This window comes from Portunus trituberculatus, chromosome 12 (genome assembly GCF_017591435.1).
Source record: "Portunus trituberculatus isolate SZX2019 chromosome 12, ASM1759143v1, whole genome shotgun sequence".
Classification (NCBI taxonomy): Eukaryota; Metazoa; Arthropoda; class Malacostraca; order Decapoda; family Portunidae; genus Portunus; species Portunus trituberculatus.
Genome location: NC_059266.1, coordinates 521,267 through 538,038, shown reverse-complemented (window position 1 = coordinate 538,038; position 16,772 = coordinate 521,267). Strand labels below are relative to the sequence as shown.

General features: G+C 42.3%; 2 protein-coding genes and 1 long non-coding RNA gene across 3 annotated transcripts in view; 2 read left to right on the top strand and 1 right to left on the bottom strand.

The window, feature by feature from the left end:
* The window catches only part of LOC123502607 (protein crumbs-like), a 71,645-nt gene extending 69,681 nt beyond the window's left edge, over positions 1-1,964 (bottom strand). The window contains exon 1 of the mRNA XM_045251771.1: positions 1,801-1,964. Within this exon, the coding sequence (XP_045107706.1) occupies positions 1,801-1,822 (22 nt within the window). The 5' untranslated portion in view covers positions 1,823-1,964. The remainder of the gene's footprint in view (positions 1-1,800) is intronic.
* A 1,685-nt stretch (positions 1,965-3,649) lies between these two features.
* LOC123502910 lies at positions 3,650-7,834 on the top strand. The gene is made up of 2 exons (XR_006674264.1): positions 3,650-3,691; positions 7,705-7,834. It is a non-coding gene; the product is annotated as an uncharacterized LOC123502910 (long non-coding RNA).
* Positions 7,835-7,960: 126 nt separating this feature from the next.
* Positions 7,961-15,394, top strand: LOC123502909 (importin subunit alpha-3-like). Its single transcript, XM_045252196.1, is given in 14 exon segments — positions 7,961-8,163; positions 8,284-8,522; positions 9,032-9,317; positions 9,421-9,531; positions 10,343-10,398; positions 10,400-10,681; positions 10,958-11,037; positions 11,505-11,680; positions 12,061-12,199; positions 12,788-12,963; positions 13,196-13,353; positions 13,355-13,376; positions 14,193-14,375; positions 14,740-15,394. Coding segments are annotated over 14 exon segments (2,178 nt in total). The 5' UTR covers positions 7,961-8,049; the 3' UTR covers positions 14,896-15,394.
* Positions 15,395-16,772: the final 1,378 nt, after the last annotated feature.

Genomic DNA, 16,772 nt, shown 5'->3' with positions numbered 1-16,772 from the left:
GTAATGGTTGTTGTTGTTGTTGTTGTTGTTGTTGTTGTTGTTGTTGCTGCTGCTGCTGTTGTTGTTTTTAGGTTTGGTTAGATACGGTTTGTCTATCTATCTATTTTTCTATCTATGTGTGTATCTATTATTTGTCTATTTATCATATTTATGTATCGTAAAATGAAATAAAATGCAAGATATGCTTAATATTAGTTCATGAAAGTGGATCTCTCTCTCTCTCTCTCTCTCTCTCTCTCTCTCTCCATAACATTACAGAAAGAATAAATAACAAGCAAAAGAAAAGAAAAAGAAGAGAAGCAAAATGATATAAGAAAGAAGAGAATAAATAAAAAAAAGTAAAAAATCATGCTCTCTCTCTCTCTCTGTTTTTTTTTTCCTTTGCTGTTTTGTTCTTTTGTTCTCTGGCTTTCTTGTTCTTCTTTATCCTACTTATCTTTATCTTTCTGATTTATCTTATTCCCTTTCTTCTTTTCCTAATTTCCTTTTTTTCATATTCGTCGTTACTTTTGTCTTCATTCTTTTTGTCTTGCTTCATTGCTCTCTCTCTCTCTCTCTCTCTCTCTCTCCCATGCAGTGTTGCCATATAAGGAAGCCGGGACAGCATCTTAAGACATCAAAGTTTTATCATTCATCATGTTCTCTTTCTTCTTCTTCTTCTTTCTTTTTACTTCTATTTGAGTTCCCTAAGCTTGTAATCTTTTGTATTTCTATCTATCTATCTTTTCTTTTTTTACGGTTGTCTTGTGGTGAGTGACACTAGTAAAACGAAGAGAAAGAGAGGAGAGGGAGAAGAAACGGTTGGAGAAGGAAGAGGAGGAGGAGGAGGAGGAGGAGAAGGGTCATGGTGTATAAAAGGAGAATAAAAATATATATTGAACTGAACATACGAGTCAATATTAATCTCTCTCTCTCTCTCTCTCTCTCTCTTTCACCGGTTATTTCCTCTCACCTGTTCTTAATCGCGCTCTTCCTCTCCTCCTATTGTCTTTCCCTCCTTCCCTTCCTCTCTTCCCCCACCCGCTCTTCCTCCTCCTTCTTTCCCAACGGACATTGTTTACCTCCACTCCAGTAAAAATAATAAAAAAAAACTAGCAATAATAGTTGAATGATATAGACGAACACCTGGCCACTAATTACTACGACAGGTAAAATAACACCTCCAATTAATTAGTTCAGGTAGGTTTGCAAACACGAGAGTAATTATTGACGCTGGTAACTCCTTTTTTTGTGGTGTGTGTGTGTGTGTGTGTGTGTGTGTGTCCGGTTCACATGGTTGGCTTATTACAAAACGAAGGTCTTTTGCTTGGGGAAGAATGCTGGAAACACGCACGCACACACACACTCACACACACGTATGGACACACATACATACATACACACACACACACACACACACACACACTTGCCCACCTACACACAATGATTCATCCCGGAACATGCAAGCGATAACCTCCCTCTCTCTCTCTCTCTCTCTTTCCTTAACCCGTCTTCTCTCCACGCCCTCTCCATTTACACACACACACACACACACACACACTCTAAACTTTCTTCCTAAACTTATATACAAATTTTTTCCTCCTTTTTATTGTAACTTCAAAATATTACTGAATTATTAATACAAACGAAGAGAAACGAGTAAAAATATCTTGTCTTCTTCTCTCCTCCTTCTCCACCCCCACCACCTCTACCTTTACCTGTCCGCCACCACCACCATCACCACACACACACACACACACACACAGGTAAGGCTAACACCGCCGCACCTGACTCTCCCAGCACACTCTCCCAAACACTCACCTAATACTATGCGAGGCGCCATCACTCCTCTTCCGGCGGTCAAAAAAAATGGACGTCAAAAATCGGGAAATAAATAAAAAAAAAATTCACAGTTTAACACAAGCAGGCCCTCGACCGACGAGCGGCGCCGGTCATTGCTACACACGCTCAACGCACACTGCCCGCCCCGCCACCCGCCACTCACCTCACTCACCTGCCCAGCCTCGCGTTCCTCCCGCTAGATGACACCACCGCCCGGCCAGAAGTCACAGAAAACAGTGGTATTTAATGGGGTACTACTCAGATATCGAAGGGGGCGTTGTATAATGGATGTTTTTGCGTAAGTGATGTGGTGAAGTCAAAGAAAATGTGGTTTATTTCTTCAAGGAGGACTATAAAGAAGATTGTTATTGTTATTGTTATTGTTATTTTTTATTATTATTATTATTATTATTATTGTTGTTGTTGTTGTTGTTGTTGTTGTTTTCTCTTATATCTCGTCTTGTATCGCGAAGACCCTAGAGTATTATTTTCATCAGAGAGAGAGAGAGAGAGAGAGAGAGAGAGAGAGAGAGAGAGAGAGAGAGAGAGAGAGAGAGAGAGAGACCTAGACAGAAACAGAGACAAACAGACAGACATACTTTCACTAACTCACATGACCTGCATTGATAATATTACAGGTGACTATTGAACACTGAACGCACCTCACTTATACCTGTACCTGTACCTGTACCTACCCACGCTAATTACAAACAGGTGCGTCACGAGAATGTACTTGTGTTGCCATGGTAACGCTAGAACACTTTGACTCAAATACGTTACTTAGATGATGATGATGATGATGATGATGATGATGATGATGAGGCTCTTTCCAAACTCACCACACAGGAATAGTGAGTTTATTATTCCTTGATATCGGATAGTGTGTGTGTGTGTGTGTGTGTGTGTGTGTGTGTGTGTGTGTGTGTGTGTGTGTGTGTGTGTGTGTGAGGCGGATTCGATCTCTTTGTTGTTGTTATGAAGCAGCAGGAGGAGGAGGAGGAGGAGGAGGAGGAGGAGGAGGAGGAGGAGGAGAAGGAGAGGAGAAGGAGAAGGAGAAGGAGAAGGAGGAGGAGGAGGAAGAGGAGGACAAGGACAAGGACAAGGAGGAGGAGAATGAGAAGAAGAAGAGAGAGAGAGAGAGAGAGAGAGAGAGAGAGAGAGAGAGAGAGAGAGAGAGAGAGAGAGAACGCATTAAACCATTAAACAAAACGAGTAAAAAAAAAAAAACTAAAAACCCAAACAAACACACAAACAACCAAAGCAAACAACAATACAAAACAAAACAGTGTTACCAAGATTCCTTTGTTTACTTGGTGACGCAGAGTTGCCACGTGCTGCTCTCTCTCTCTCTCTCTCTCTCTCTCTCTGGTGTGATGAATTCTATATGAGTGGATACGTGAATGAATAGATAAATAGATAACGAGTAGATATGAATGAGTGATGTGATACAAGTTTTAAAATATACATGTTGTGAAGAAGAAGAAGAAGAAGAAGAAGAAGAAGAAGAAGAAGAAGAAGAAGAAGAAGAAGAAGAAGAAGAAGAAGAAGAAGAAGAAGAAGAAGAAGAAGAAGAAGAAGAAGAAGAAGAAAGAAGAAGAAGAAGTAGAAAGAAAGAAGCAGATGATGATGAAGGAATAAGAAGAAGAAGAAGAAGATCGGAACAAAACAAATATCTTTCCTTTCCCTCAAATCCTCCTCCCCCTCTCTCTCTCTCTCTCTGTCACGGTGTGGTGAAACAAGACATCACCATTCATCACCATTGCGTCTGCGTGGAAAGACGTCATCACCAACTCTCTCTCTCTCTCTCTCTCTCTCTCTCTCTCTCTCGTGTAGTGTGAGAGTAGTGGTGGTGGCGGTCGGGTGAGGACAGGTAGCGGTGTTGTGGTGTTGTGGTGATGACATAGTGGTGGTGTTTGGTGCTTTGTGGTGGTGGTGGTGATGAAAATGTGATGTTATTGTAGTGAGGTGAAGTAGATGGTGATAATGGTGGTGATGGTGACGCAACATTTGTATGGTTGCGATGGTGGTGATAATGGTGATGACTTGATTAATGACGCTATAAGAGGTAATGGTGATGGTGGTGGTAGTGATGATAGTGAGAAAATAGTGCGCTGATAAAAATGGTGATGATATTAATGATGAAGGTAACAAGTGGACAGTAATGATGTTGGTGGTGATGATGATGATGGTGGTGGTGGTGGTGGTGGTGATGGTGATGGTGAAAAAATTATTACTAGTGATGATTGTGGTGGTGGTGGTGAAAAAAATTATAAGTAGTGATGATTGTGGTGGCGGTGGTGATGGTGGTGGTGGTGGTGGTGGCGGTGGTGCTGCGCTGTTTACAAAAGCAACCTTCCTCATTTTTCTTTTTTATTTATGTATTGTGTATATTGACAAACATACATACATACATACAGGGAGAGAGAGAGAGAGAGAGAGAGAGAGAGAGAGAGAGAGAGAGAGAGAGAGAGAAAGAGACAAACAGAAAAAAAGAAACAAATAAAACAGACAGACATATAGAGAAAAAGACAGACAGACAGACAGACAGAGAAAGAGAGAAAGAGAAAGACAGAAAAAACAGACAGGCAGAAAGACAGATAGAGAAAAAGAAAAAGAAAAATGGACAAACAGACAGACAGACAGACGCAAAGACACAAAATGAGACAGAGATGAGCACTGTGGCATGGACCCATATCACTGTTTTCCCTCTACCCCTCCCACCTACTTCTTCCCTTCCTCCCTCCTCCTCCTCCCCTCCTCCTCCTCCTCCTCCTCCTCCTCCTCCCTTTGGTGGTGCAGGTGGTGGTGGTGGTGTTGTGGCGTTACTATGGGAGGCATGGTAAACAATGTGTGTGTGTGTGTGTGTGTGTGAACATTGCTAAGACTATGATGGTATTTTTCTTTATCTTTCTGTTTCTCTTCTTCTTCCTCCTCCTCCTTATACAAATTACTTAAAAAAGAATACTACTACTACTACTACTACTCACGGGAAGGCACACGCGGCAATGAGTGAAGAATGTAGCGGTGGCGTGGTGGTGTGGTCTTGCCCGCTGAAGGTGTGGACTCAGGGTTCGAAATCCTGAAAGAGAGAGAAATTGAAATAACTCACAGGGACACACATGCATACACACACACCCACTCTCTCTCTCTCTCTCTCTCTCTCTCTCTCTCTCTCTCTCTCTTCCTCTTATCATTCATGTAAAAAAAGTTGGAATTAAAGAGAAAATAGGAAAAATAATGAAAAGGCATACCAAACATAAATGAGAGAGAGAGAGAGAGAGAGAGAGAGAGAGAGAGAGAGAGAGAGAGAGAGAGTCGTTAAACCGCGACGCTGGACTTTCGTGTCAAGGAAGAGTGAAAAAGAGAGAGAGAAGGAAGGGAGAGGGAACACGGGTAGCTGACCTCTTACTAGATAGATCAGAGCAAGGGGTCCTCAACAATTTTTCCCGTTAAGATCCCCGTGAGTGAAAAGACCATATGTACCTGAATGCCCAGTAACTTGAGATCGAGTAGAGCGTTAATGAACTAATGGTGACTGACACTAACTTAATGAACTAGTATGTTGCAGAGGATATTAATAGGGCAATTATCTAATGACCTACGGAAATCTTCTTGTGAGTCCCTGGGAGCTCGTGAACCCTAAGTTGAAAGAAAGAGAGAGAGAGAGAGAGAGGGAGAGATGATCAATTCTTTATCAGGCAATCTTTTATGAATAATTTGCTCACCTCTCAAATTCCTTTCTCGTTTTCTTTGTACACACACACACACACACACACACACACACACACACAATATACACACACACACACTCTCTCTCTCTCTCTCTCTCTCTCTCTTAAGTGATAAACGCGTCTGTAAAATAAAGAAAAAAATATAAAGGTGAAAAAAAAAGGAGAATTTGTAAGTACGCATCAAACTCAATCCCGTTTTCTTCCCAGCAATGGATTTTCTTGTCAATATTTCAAGGCCAGACTATTCCAATACGCCAGTTCTTCCCTGACAAGTCCGCTGAAGTTGGGGCTCGGTCTTGGTGTCTCTGTGTGGTAGTGTCGCGTTACATCACAACAAAATATCCCGTTTTCTTCCACCGCATTTTCTTTTCACATTTCAAGGGTAAGGTATTAAATTATGCATACACATCATAAATATTGCTTTTATTTATTCATTTATCTTTTCATCCATAATATCTTCCCCTTAATAATTCGGATACGCATACATATAAACCGATTTCCATATGAATTCGAATATATGAACGCCACTTTGGTTTTAAGACGGTATAGTATTCGGTAATAATATTTTCTGTACTATGCCGCTTTTTCATATTCATTCTTTTATGTAGAAGAGATACTGGTCAAGAACAACAAAAGTATATTAAAAAGAACCCCACTGACGTACCGATCCTTAACAGTACCATGACGCGTTTCCATATTCATTCTACTTACTATTTGGTGATTTTACACAGCTTCAGATACGTATGTGGGGAATTAAAATAGTGAAGACTGTGGCTATTAATCTTCTGACCTCCATAGACCTTTCCTAATGTCAATAAAATGGTCTAATCGTACACAAATCTCAAGGTAAGAACGTGACCCAGTATTGAAGGGGTTAAGACAGTATCATTATTCGGTTCTGTCCGGTATTTGTGTCGGTCTCAGTCAACACCGCCACACCACCACCACCACCACCACCACCTCACTACCCCAGCAAACAAACACACCATCCCATTACTCCACCACCCCACCACACCATCCCGCCACCCACCACAACACTGGACAGCCATTGATTACCTAGCCTGCCTAACCGCACTGTGAAATTACTAACATATTTCCTTGCCTCTGAGTTCCTGGAGACCAAAGCACACAAACACACCAACACACAGCTCAGTCTCCCCAAGAAATTACCTTCCAGTGAATTCCTTTGCCAAAATGTGTACAACAACAGCAAGACGTGATTTTTAACTTCCTTCACCACCATGACGCGTTTATATATTGATTCTGCTTACTGTTTGGTGATTTTATACAGCTTCAGAAACTTATGTAGGGATTAAAATAGAGAGGAGTCTGGCCATTAATCTTTCTGACCTCCATAGATCTTTTCTAATAAAATCGTCAAATCATAATTATCCAAAATTCATGTTAACCTCTCCAGTACCATGACGCATTTCTCTATTCATCCTGCTTACTGTTTGGTGATTTGGTACAGCTTTAGAAACTCATGTGGGGGTTGAAATAGTGAAGACTGTGGCCATTAATCTTTTGACCTCCATAGACACTCCCTAATGCAAAATAAAATAGTCTAATCGTACACGAAATTTCGAGGTAAAAATGTGTCGCAGTACTAAAGGGTTAAAAATGCTTCCCACTGACAGATTAATGACATTTCTACATTATTGACAGGAGAAATACACTTTATAACTCACTTGATCATCCCCGTGGCCTTTGAAAACAGTGGTGAGAGCAAAGCCATTCAGAATACAGATCTTTTTAATGTTACACGAGTTTTCAAGATCATCTATACTCTAGCGACATATCAATAACAGAAGGAACGCGTTTAAGAACCCAGCTAATCATCTCCGTGGCCTTTGAAAACAGTGGTGAGAGAGCAAAGCGTTTCAGAATAGAGAGATCTTATAGTACAGACGAGCCAAGACACAAGATCAAGGTCAAGAGCATTTCGTGTCCATAAATCGGGCGGAGGTTGACACACGTAGGAAATGCTGATACTGAGAGAACCGTCTGTGTGAGGGACGCGTGGTAAGGTCAGCCAGCAAATTGTGGGTCCCTTTTTTATATTAGAGGGGGAAGCTGGCCAAGGGTAACAGAAAGAGTAAAAAGAAAGGTTTGTGTGTGTGTTTGTCATAGAGTTTATTGCTTTCTTTTCCAGTGATGCGCATGAGTGACTGTTGAAAAGCACGGGGTTTGGAATATAAGAGGAGGCGGTACCAAGAATAGCCACTGCTACTGTTATCATCACTAAACTACAAGAACAAGGACGAGAAGAACAAGAGCAAGAAGAAAAAAAGACACCCATTCTTCCTACAACAACAACAAAAAAAAAAACAACGACCACTATAACTACTACTACTACTACCACCACTACCACTACTACTACTACTACAAGACAAAAAATAAGACGAAAATACGAAAAAGAACAACCACCTGAGCTCTCCCTCCTCTTCCTCTTCCTCCTACCACCACTACTACCACCACCACAACCACCACCACCAGCATGGCTTTCCGTCAACCCACACACATCATCATCACCCCGGCTGGGCACAACAACAAGATCCACAAGAAGAAGAAGAAGAAGACAACCATTGCTCCTCAGCCAGAAGGAAACGATGTGAGTAGTAGCTGTAGTAGTAGTAGTAGTAGTAGTAGTAGTAGTAGTAGTAGTAGTAGTAGTAGTAGTAGTAGTTAACCATCTAAGCCAGCTAACTAACCCAAGCTGTTCTTCTTTCAGCTTAAATCGATCAGAAAAAGAAGGGAAAAACTTGACTTCATAATACAAAACAGAAAGTTGCCGCCCCTGACTGCCGCCACCACCTCCAGCAGCAGCAGCAGCAGCAGCAAGCAGGGCAGCAGCACCAGCAGGAAGAGCAGCCAGAATGCACTCTCGCCACACTGGACAGAGAAAGAGAGGAAGAAAGAGAGACAGCCAACACCTACTCCTACCATTGGCTCCACGAAAATGAACAGAGGGTGGGTATATGAGAGAGAGAGAGAGAGAGAGAGAGAGAGAGAGAGAGAGAGAGAGAGAGAGAGAGAGAGAGTGTGTGTGTGTTAGTGTGTGTGTGTGTTTGTGTGTGTGTGTTGTTGTTGTTGTTGTATAATGATGGTCCTTGTTTTTCTTGCTTCTTTGGAATTGTAAGATGAAAATAAAGTAAGGTGACATATTTCAAGGGCGCGCTTCCCCCTCCACAAGTAGTAATAATAATGAATAAACAAGAAATAGTAGTAATGATAATAATAATAAGAATGATAATGAATAGCTGTCTCTGTTTCTGTCTGTCTCTTCCTCACACACACACACACACACACACACACACACACACACACACACACACACACACACACACACACACACACACAAATCACGTGACACAGGAAGACAAAAAAAAAATGATAGAGTGAAATTGAGACTTTAGAATTCCCAGACTAATATTCTCTCTCTCTCTCTCTCTCTCTCTCTCTCTCTCTCTCTCTCTCAGGTCTCGCTCGGTGGATAGACTGCCGGAGATAGGAGGAAGAGAAGAGTTCGTTGGAGGAGGAGGAGGAGGAGGAGGAGGAGGAGGAGGAGGAGGAAGAAGAGGAGGAGAGGTGACGGAGGAGAGACTGGTTGAGATGAGGAAGGAAATGTCCCACGAGATCAAAATCCTCATGGAACAGCAAATGTGGAAGATGCAGCAGCTATTGGAACAGCAGAGGGCGCGTCAGGAGAGGAAGAGGGACAGGCAGGCGCAGAGGGAGCTGTCTAAGATGCAGAGAGAGGCGGAGGTGAGTGACATGTGTTCTGATCCTCTTAAAGTGAGTGAGATGTGTTCTGATCTTCCTAAAGTGAGTTATGATCCTTCTGAATGGGTCTCTTACTTCCCGACAGAGGGCAGCAGCAGCACGCGACGGAGGGGAGTCAACTGCTGCAGGGAAACAAGAGACTGACGGAGAGGTGGATTCCAGTCTCAAGGCTAGTGGGATTGAGGACACTATAAAGGTTTCCAGTACCGTGATGTGGTATCGAGGATTATTATAGTTTATTTTATTTATCTATTTACTTATTTATTTATTTATTTATTTTCGTTAGATAAATTATTTTAAGTCTTCTATGTATTTGAAGCTTTTGTAGATTTTAAAGGGAATGATTTGAAGTTAGTAGTAGTTAGTTAGTAGTTAGTAGTAGTGTTTAGTGATTAGTATGGAGGAGCTGGACAGACTGATAGATAGACTGGCTGACTGATGAATAGACAGATAGTTTGGCTAGCTCTTAAATTAGGTAGATAGATAAATAGACAGATAGATAGATAGATAGACAGATTGATAGATAAGCTGACAGATAAATAGACAGATAGATAGATAAACAAACACTCAAATAGACAAGAGAGAGAGAGAGAGAGAGAGAGAGAGAGAGAGAGAGAGAGAGAGAGAGAGAATCTAATATGCAAATGATCACAAAATTATCGACTCTCTCTCTCTCTCTCTCTCTCTCTCTCTCTCTCTCTCTCTCTCTCTCTCTCTCTCTCTCTCTCTCTGGACAATATTTCAAGCACTTAATTCATAATGGGTTTTTTTTCGAATCTATTACTTTGTCCTTGCAATTTTAAGTTCATTTCAAGATTTATGCAGTTTCTTTTCACTTTAATGACAAGATATGCGAAGGAGGGAGAGGGAGAGGGAGAGAGAGAGAGAGAGAGAGAGAGAGAGAGAGAGTGAAAGAGGGAAGGAAGTTATGTGAAGCCGATTAGAGATAAGATATGAGGTTTTCACGCTCTCTCTCTCTCTCTCTCTCTCTCTCTCTCTCAAAACAGGAATCACCCAAAGAAGAAGAAAAAGAAGAAGATGAAGAAGAAAAAGAGGAGGAGAAAGAAAACGAAGAAACAGAAAACGAGGAGAAGAAAACGGACGAAACCAAGGAGGAGAGAAGAGAAGAAGGAGGAGGAGGAAGAAGAGGAAGAAGAGGAAGAGGAAGACATTGAAGGAGAAGTAGAGGAGATAGTGGCTGGACTGGGAAGCGGAAACCAGAAGAGACAGTTGAGGTGTGCAGAGAGAGTAAGAGAACTGCTGTCCCAACCACGCCCCCCGAATAGACAGCTCGTGGAGGGGAGCGTGCTTCCCCTCCTAGTACGCTGCATGGACCGGGGGGAGAGGTGAGAGGGGGGCAGAGAGGGTGGGAAGGAGTAGGAGAGGGATAAGAGTAAAGGGAGAGAAGGGTGTAAGAGATAGAGAAAGAAAGTGAAGTGAGAGAAAATAAGTGTGTGGGGAGAGAGAGAGAGAGAGAGAGAGAGAGAGAGAGAGAGAGAGAGAGAGAGAGAGAGAGTAAGTATTCAGTCTCCATAGAAATAATAAACTGAAGAAATGATAAAACAAACAACCAATTACCTACTCTCTCTCTCTCTCTCTCTCTCTCTCTCTCTCTCTCCCAGCCCGCAGCTTCAGGAGGCCTCAGCTTGGGTCATCACCAACATCGCCTCTGGCAGGAGTGAGCACACACAGGCGGTGGTGGGTGAGTACAGCAGCAGCAGCAGCAGGAGGAGGAGGAGGAGGAGGAGGAGGAGGAGAAGGAAGAGGAGGTGGTAAGGAGAGTTTACAAAATAATCTATCAATTTATGAGAAGCAATAAGAAAGAATAATGAAGGAGCAACAACAGCAAAAATAATAATAACAACAGCAACAACAACAACAACAAAAACAACAACAAATAATATAATACTACAACCACTACTGCAACAACAACAACAACAATAATAATAATAATAATAATAATAATAATAATAATAATAATAATAATAATAATAATAATAATAACAACAACAATTAATACTATACTAGAACCACAACAACAACAACAACAACAACAATAATTACTACTACTACTACTACTACTACTACTACTACTACCACCACCACCACCAGAACAACAACATCAACAACAACAAAAACACCACTACACTCTTTAAACCCCACTCACAGATGCTGGTGCCGTGGGCGTGCTGGTGGGGCTGGTAAGCACAGGCGGCGGGGAGGCGAGGGAGCAGGCGGTGTGGGCGCTGGGGAACATCGTGGGAGACGGGCCGGAGTGCAGGGATGCCGTGCTCAAACAAGGGGTCATTCCTCCTCTTGTTGATCTCCTGCATGTAAACGTGACGGTGAGTGGTAGTGGTGGTGGTGGTGGTGGTGGTGGAGGGTGATAGGGGTTGGTGGGGACTGACGTTTAATTTCTGTTCTCCTTTTTCTTCTCCTCTTCCTCCTCCTCATCTACTCTTCTTCCTCTTCCTTCTCTTCCTCCTTCTCCTCCTCGTCATCTCCTCCTCCTCTTCCTCATCTACTCCTCCTCCTCCTTCTTCTTCTTCTTCCTCCTCCTCCTCCTCCTTCTTTTCTCCCTCTCTCTGACCTGCTCGGGAACTAGCATCTAAGAGGGCCTTTTTTGTTTAGTCGATTTTTGTTGCCCTTGGCCAGATTTCCCCTCACACACACACACACACACACACACACATGGCTCACCTGTGCTTTGGGTCACCTGGCGCAGACGTCGCTGAGGAGACAAGTGTGCTGGGTGCTGACTAACCTGCTGCGTGTGAGGGGCGCCCGTCTGACTGACAAGCAGCGAGCCCAGTGTGCCGAGGCCTTCCTGCTGCTGGTGGCATCCCTGCATCCCGAGGTGCAAGGTATGGGAAGGAGAAAGCAGTCAGTTAGTTAGTTAGTTAGGTTATTGACAAAGAAACACGTAAGTAAGAGAAGTGAATACAAAATAATGAAAGTACAATATGCAAAGGTTATTTTCTCCATTTTTTTTAGAAGGTAGATGGGTTAAAACTAAAAGATATTTCCTGTGGTGGTCGTAAGTTGTGTCCCGCGTCATCGCATCGCCTGCTCTGGTTGTCTCGAAGCTTTGAACAGTGTGTCGGGAGGAGAGGTGGTGGCGATGCATGGCGGGGAAGCTGCTGGGCTCCACTTATGACCGCCACTCTACCTGTTAACTTAGATGATAAAGACGATACTATGTGCATCTTCAATACCACCAATTATAACCTTTAAACTTGATGGTAGTAGTAGTAGTAGTAGTAGTAGTAGTTTGGTGAAAAAATGTGTTTACAAGACAAACTCTTTTACAAATTCACACCTGACAGTAAAATTATGAACTAAAACAATGAAAACTAAAAACATCTGCCAAAACATAACAACTGTAACACATAAAATACATAAATGATACATAAAACCAACATCACACACCATCACCACCACCACCACCCCAGCCGACGCACTGTGGGGGGCTGCGTATCTGGCTGACTTGGGACCTGAGGGCGTGGACTCGGTGGTGGAGGCGGGGTTGGTGCGAGAGATGGTGCAGCGCCTCTACTCAGACGAGGAGCGCGTGGTGGCCGCCGCACTGCGAGCCACGGGGAGCATCGCGGCTGGCTCCAACGAACAGGTGATTCTGGGCCGGGGAGAGGAGGGGGGCACAGGTGAATGATGAAATGATGAATGAATGGTGGGTGAAAACTGACAGGAAAATAAGGTGAATATGGACAGGTACAGTAACTTCAGTAAGACAGGCGAGGAGGGAGGACAGGTGAATGAAGGGTGAATATAGACCGGTAAAGTAAGACAGATTTTCTTTCAATCTTGACACGATATTAACCTGACAGTATCATCCTTCACAGACGGAGGCGCTGGTGCAGGCGAGCGCAGTGCCCATCTACCGCGACCTCCTGCAGCACCCGATCCCAGGCGTGGCGAGGGAGGCGGCCTGGATTCTGTCTAACGTGACTGCGGGGACACCTGCGCAGATCCAGGCAGTGATGGATGTACAGGTGGTGCCGGCTCATTGCTGCCGTGGAGGAGGTGAGGCGGGACAGAGAGAGAGAGAGAGAGAGAGAGAGAGAGAGAGAGAGAGAGAGAGAGAGTTAGGTGAGGTAGGGGTGGTGTGAGGGAGGTTGAGTGTTGTGCCTGTGATGAGGGATTGAAAGGTAAAGTGGAGAGGAAACTATTACCGTGGCGCCGAGGTGGGATAGGGAGAAAGGGTTAGGGTAGGTTAGGTAAGGTTAGATATGGGTGGTGTGAGGGAGGATGAGTGTCATGGCTGTGTTGAGGGATTGAAAGGTAAAGTGGGGAATTTATTAGCGTAGAGGTGAGGCGAGGCAGGGAGAGAAGGTTAGGTAATGTTAGGTTAGGCGTGGGTTTGGAAAATAGTAATGGTTGGAGAAACAAAGTGTTATTAATGTTTTATTTATTTATTTATTTTATTCTATTTATTATCATTATTTTTTTTTTTTTGCCTTTAGGGATAGATTAATAAGATTTCTATACTACTACGAGCAGGATAAACGCTCATGCGAACCCAGCTAGTCATTTATTTATTTATTATTATTATTTTTATTTATACCATGTGGGTTTTTCACGGGAATTTCTGGGGTAAAGAGGATACTGTTTAGGATACCTCCTATCTCAAAGCCCACCTGCTAGGAAACCGTTGCCCCGATTGAGGAAGCCCAAACTACACTCGGACCGTGGACAGGATTCAAACTCTTGCACTTGGAGACCCTCGAACCCCAAAGCACGTATGGTTCCACTGTACCACGGCATTTTAAAACTTATGACCAAGCAAACTGTTTATTGGCCTCTCACTAGCCCTAACTCTCTCTCTCTCTCTCTCTCTAGGAAGACGCGGAGCTACGGAAAGAGGCGACGTGGGGGCTGGCTAACCTCGCCTCGGGGTGCACGGCTGAGCAGGCCACGTGGCTGGCGGGGAGCGGCTTGGTGCCCTGCCTGGCGCGCCTTCTGCAGGGTGAGGACGCCGGCATGCAGTTGGTGGCCCTCGACGCACTTAACAACCTGTTCAAGGTGAGAGAGAGAGAGAGAGAGAGAGAGAGAGAGAGAGAGAGAGAGAGAGAGAGAGAGAAAACACGAAAAAGAAACGAAGAGGACGAATGAACGGAGAAGAACGAACACACACACACACGCGCGCGCCTTCTCTCCACTAACCCTTCAATTCAAAGATAAATATATGAATCCAAACAAACCTATAACAAGCCTCTTCCTCTTCTTCCTCCTCCTCCTCGCGGATTATTGTAATCACTAATTCACTCCTCCTCCTCTTTCTCTTACTCAACCTCTCACTCACTCACTCTTTCCTCATCCCTCCATTGTTTCCCTCTTCCTTCACACATTTGCCTTCATTCACTTACTCTCTCTCTCTCTCCTGCAGAAGTCCCCGGAGAAGCGCAGGCTGGCCCAGGGTGTGGAGTCCTCGGGGGGGCTGGAGCGTCTGCGTGCCCTTAGACAACACAAGGAGGGGCAGGTGGCCAAGATGTCTGACTATCTCCTCACCGCCTACTTCGGGGAGGGGGACGAGGGGGAGTAGAGGTGGAGGTGGTGTAGGGAGAGAGATAAAGGTTAGCTATATAGAGGAGTTAATGGAGGAATAAATAAATGGGGTTCTTCACTCTGACTACTACTACTACTACTACTACTCTAGTCAATAGAAAGATAAGTGAAGTGTGTTGTTTTAAGTAAAAATGTCATGTAGCTCACTCATTTGATAGGAAGTAACTTGAGACTAATAGATAGATAAATAGATAGATAGGTAAATTAATGAATAGATATTGTTATAGATAGATAGAATGATTGATAGAAAAGTAGCTAGATATGAAGATAGATTGATACATAGATTAATAGATGGATGGGTGTATATTTAGATAGGTATTTAGATAGATTGTTTTTTGCTATTCTTTCTTACAAAGACTCACACTGTTCCTCCTCAGAGGTGGAGGTGAGTGGTGAGTGTTCAGGCTCCCTGGGTGTAAATACTGTACCAACCCTGCACAGAGTGAAGCGAATCTTAATCAATAATGATTTCATTGTGTGCTTGTGATATATATATATATATATATATATATATATATATATATATATATATATATATATATATATATATATATATATATATATATATATATATATATATATATATATATATATATATATATATATATATATATATATATATATATATATATATATATATATATATATATATATATATATATAAGAAACATTTATATGTTATGCTTTTAATGTTGTAAGACAAATTACTATTACTATTATGTGTTTGTGTTGCATTAAAAACAATAAATGTTGTGTTCCAAATTAAAAGTCTCTTCTACTGTCTTCTTGCCCTGTGTACTGCACCAGACCTCACTCACACTCTCTCACCTGTCCATAATAAGAATATGTACTGATATATATACTGGTTCAAATCTGTACAAAAATTTTTTGACCTTACAATGAAAATTTTTCATCAAAGATTACAGATTATTAAATCATGAAAAGCAGAATAGGAATATTGATATAAAAAGTACATATCAGTTATAAAAGTGTTGGTTTTTGGAATGTTGAATGTAAAGAAGAACCATTGTACACGAGGAAGCAGTCCTTTGAGCTGTTAGCAGTGTGCTCTGGATAACAATCTTATTTTACCTTTTTCTAAATCCTTAAAGCACAATTTTTCAGTTCATACTGTGTGTACCTTTATGGGAATATTCCTCTACTTCTCATAATTCAATAATCTGTAACCATCGACGATACAAAATTTCTACCATAATTCTTTATACAAGTCTAGACATGTGTTAAAAAAGTAATATTAGAAAATTAGTAGCAATAATCTGCCAGAGGGAAAATTACAAACAGGTAAAGTTACTGTTTAATTTGAGAGAAGAAAAATGTAATTACAATAAAACGTTTACTGAGGCAACACTGCTGTCAGCCACACAACACCGTCACCACCACCACCACCACCACCACCACTGTCAGGGGAGCACAGCACAGTACGGTGGTGACAACATCAGTCTGCACATGCCTCTAGTCTTTCTGGTAATGGTGGTGGTGGCGGTGGTGGTGGTGACAGTAGCAGTAAACACAATTATACTTTAAAATACAACAAAATAACAATAACTTAAGAAAAAAAGGAAAACACTTAAACAATAATGACAATAAAAAGAAGAAAATCAACCACTTCAAACACAAGACAAAAAGACGAAGATGAAGAAGAAACTAAACAAATCTTAACGAATAACAAAACAAAACACGCTAAAAATATTAACTTGCCTTCGTACTTCCTCTATTACGCCTGAGAGAGAGAGAGAGAGAGAGAGAGAGAGAGAGAGAGAGAGAGAGAGAGAGAGAGAGAGAGAGAGAGAGAGAGAGAGAGAGAGAATTCTATATCTCTACAACAATGGCACT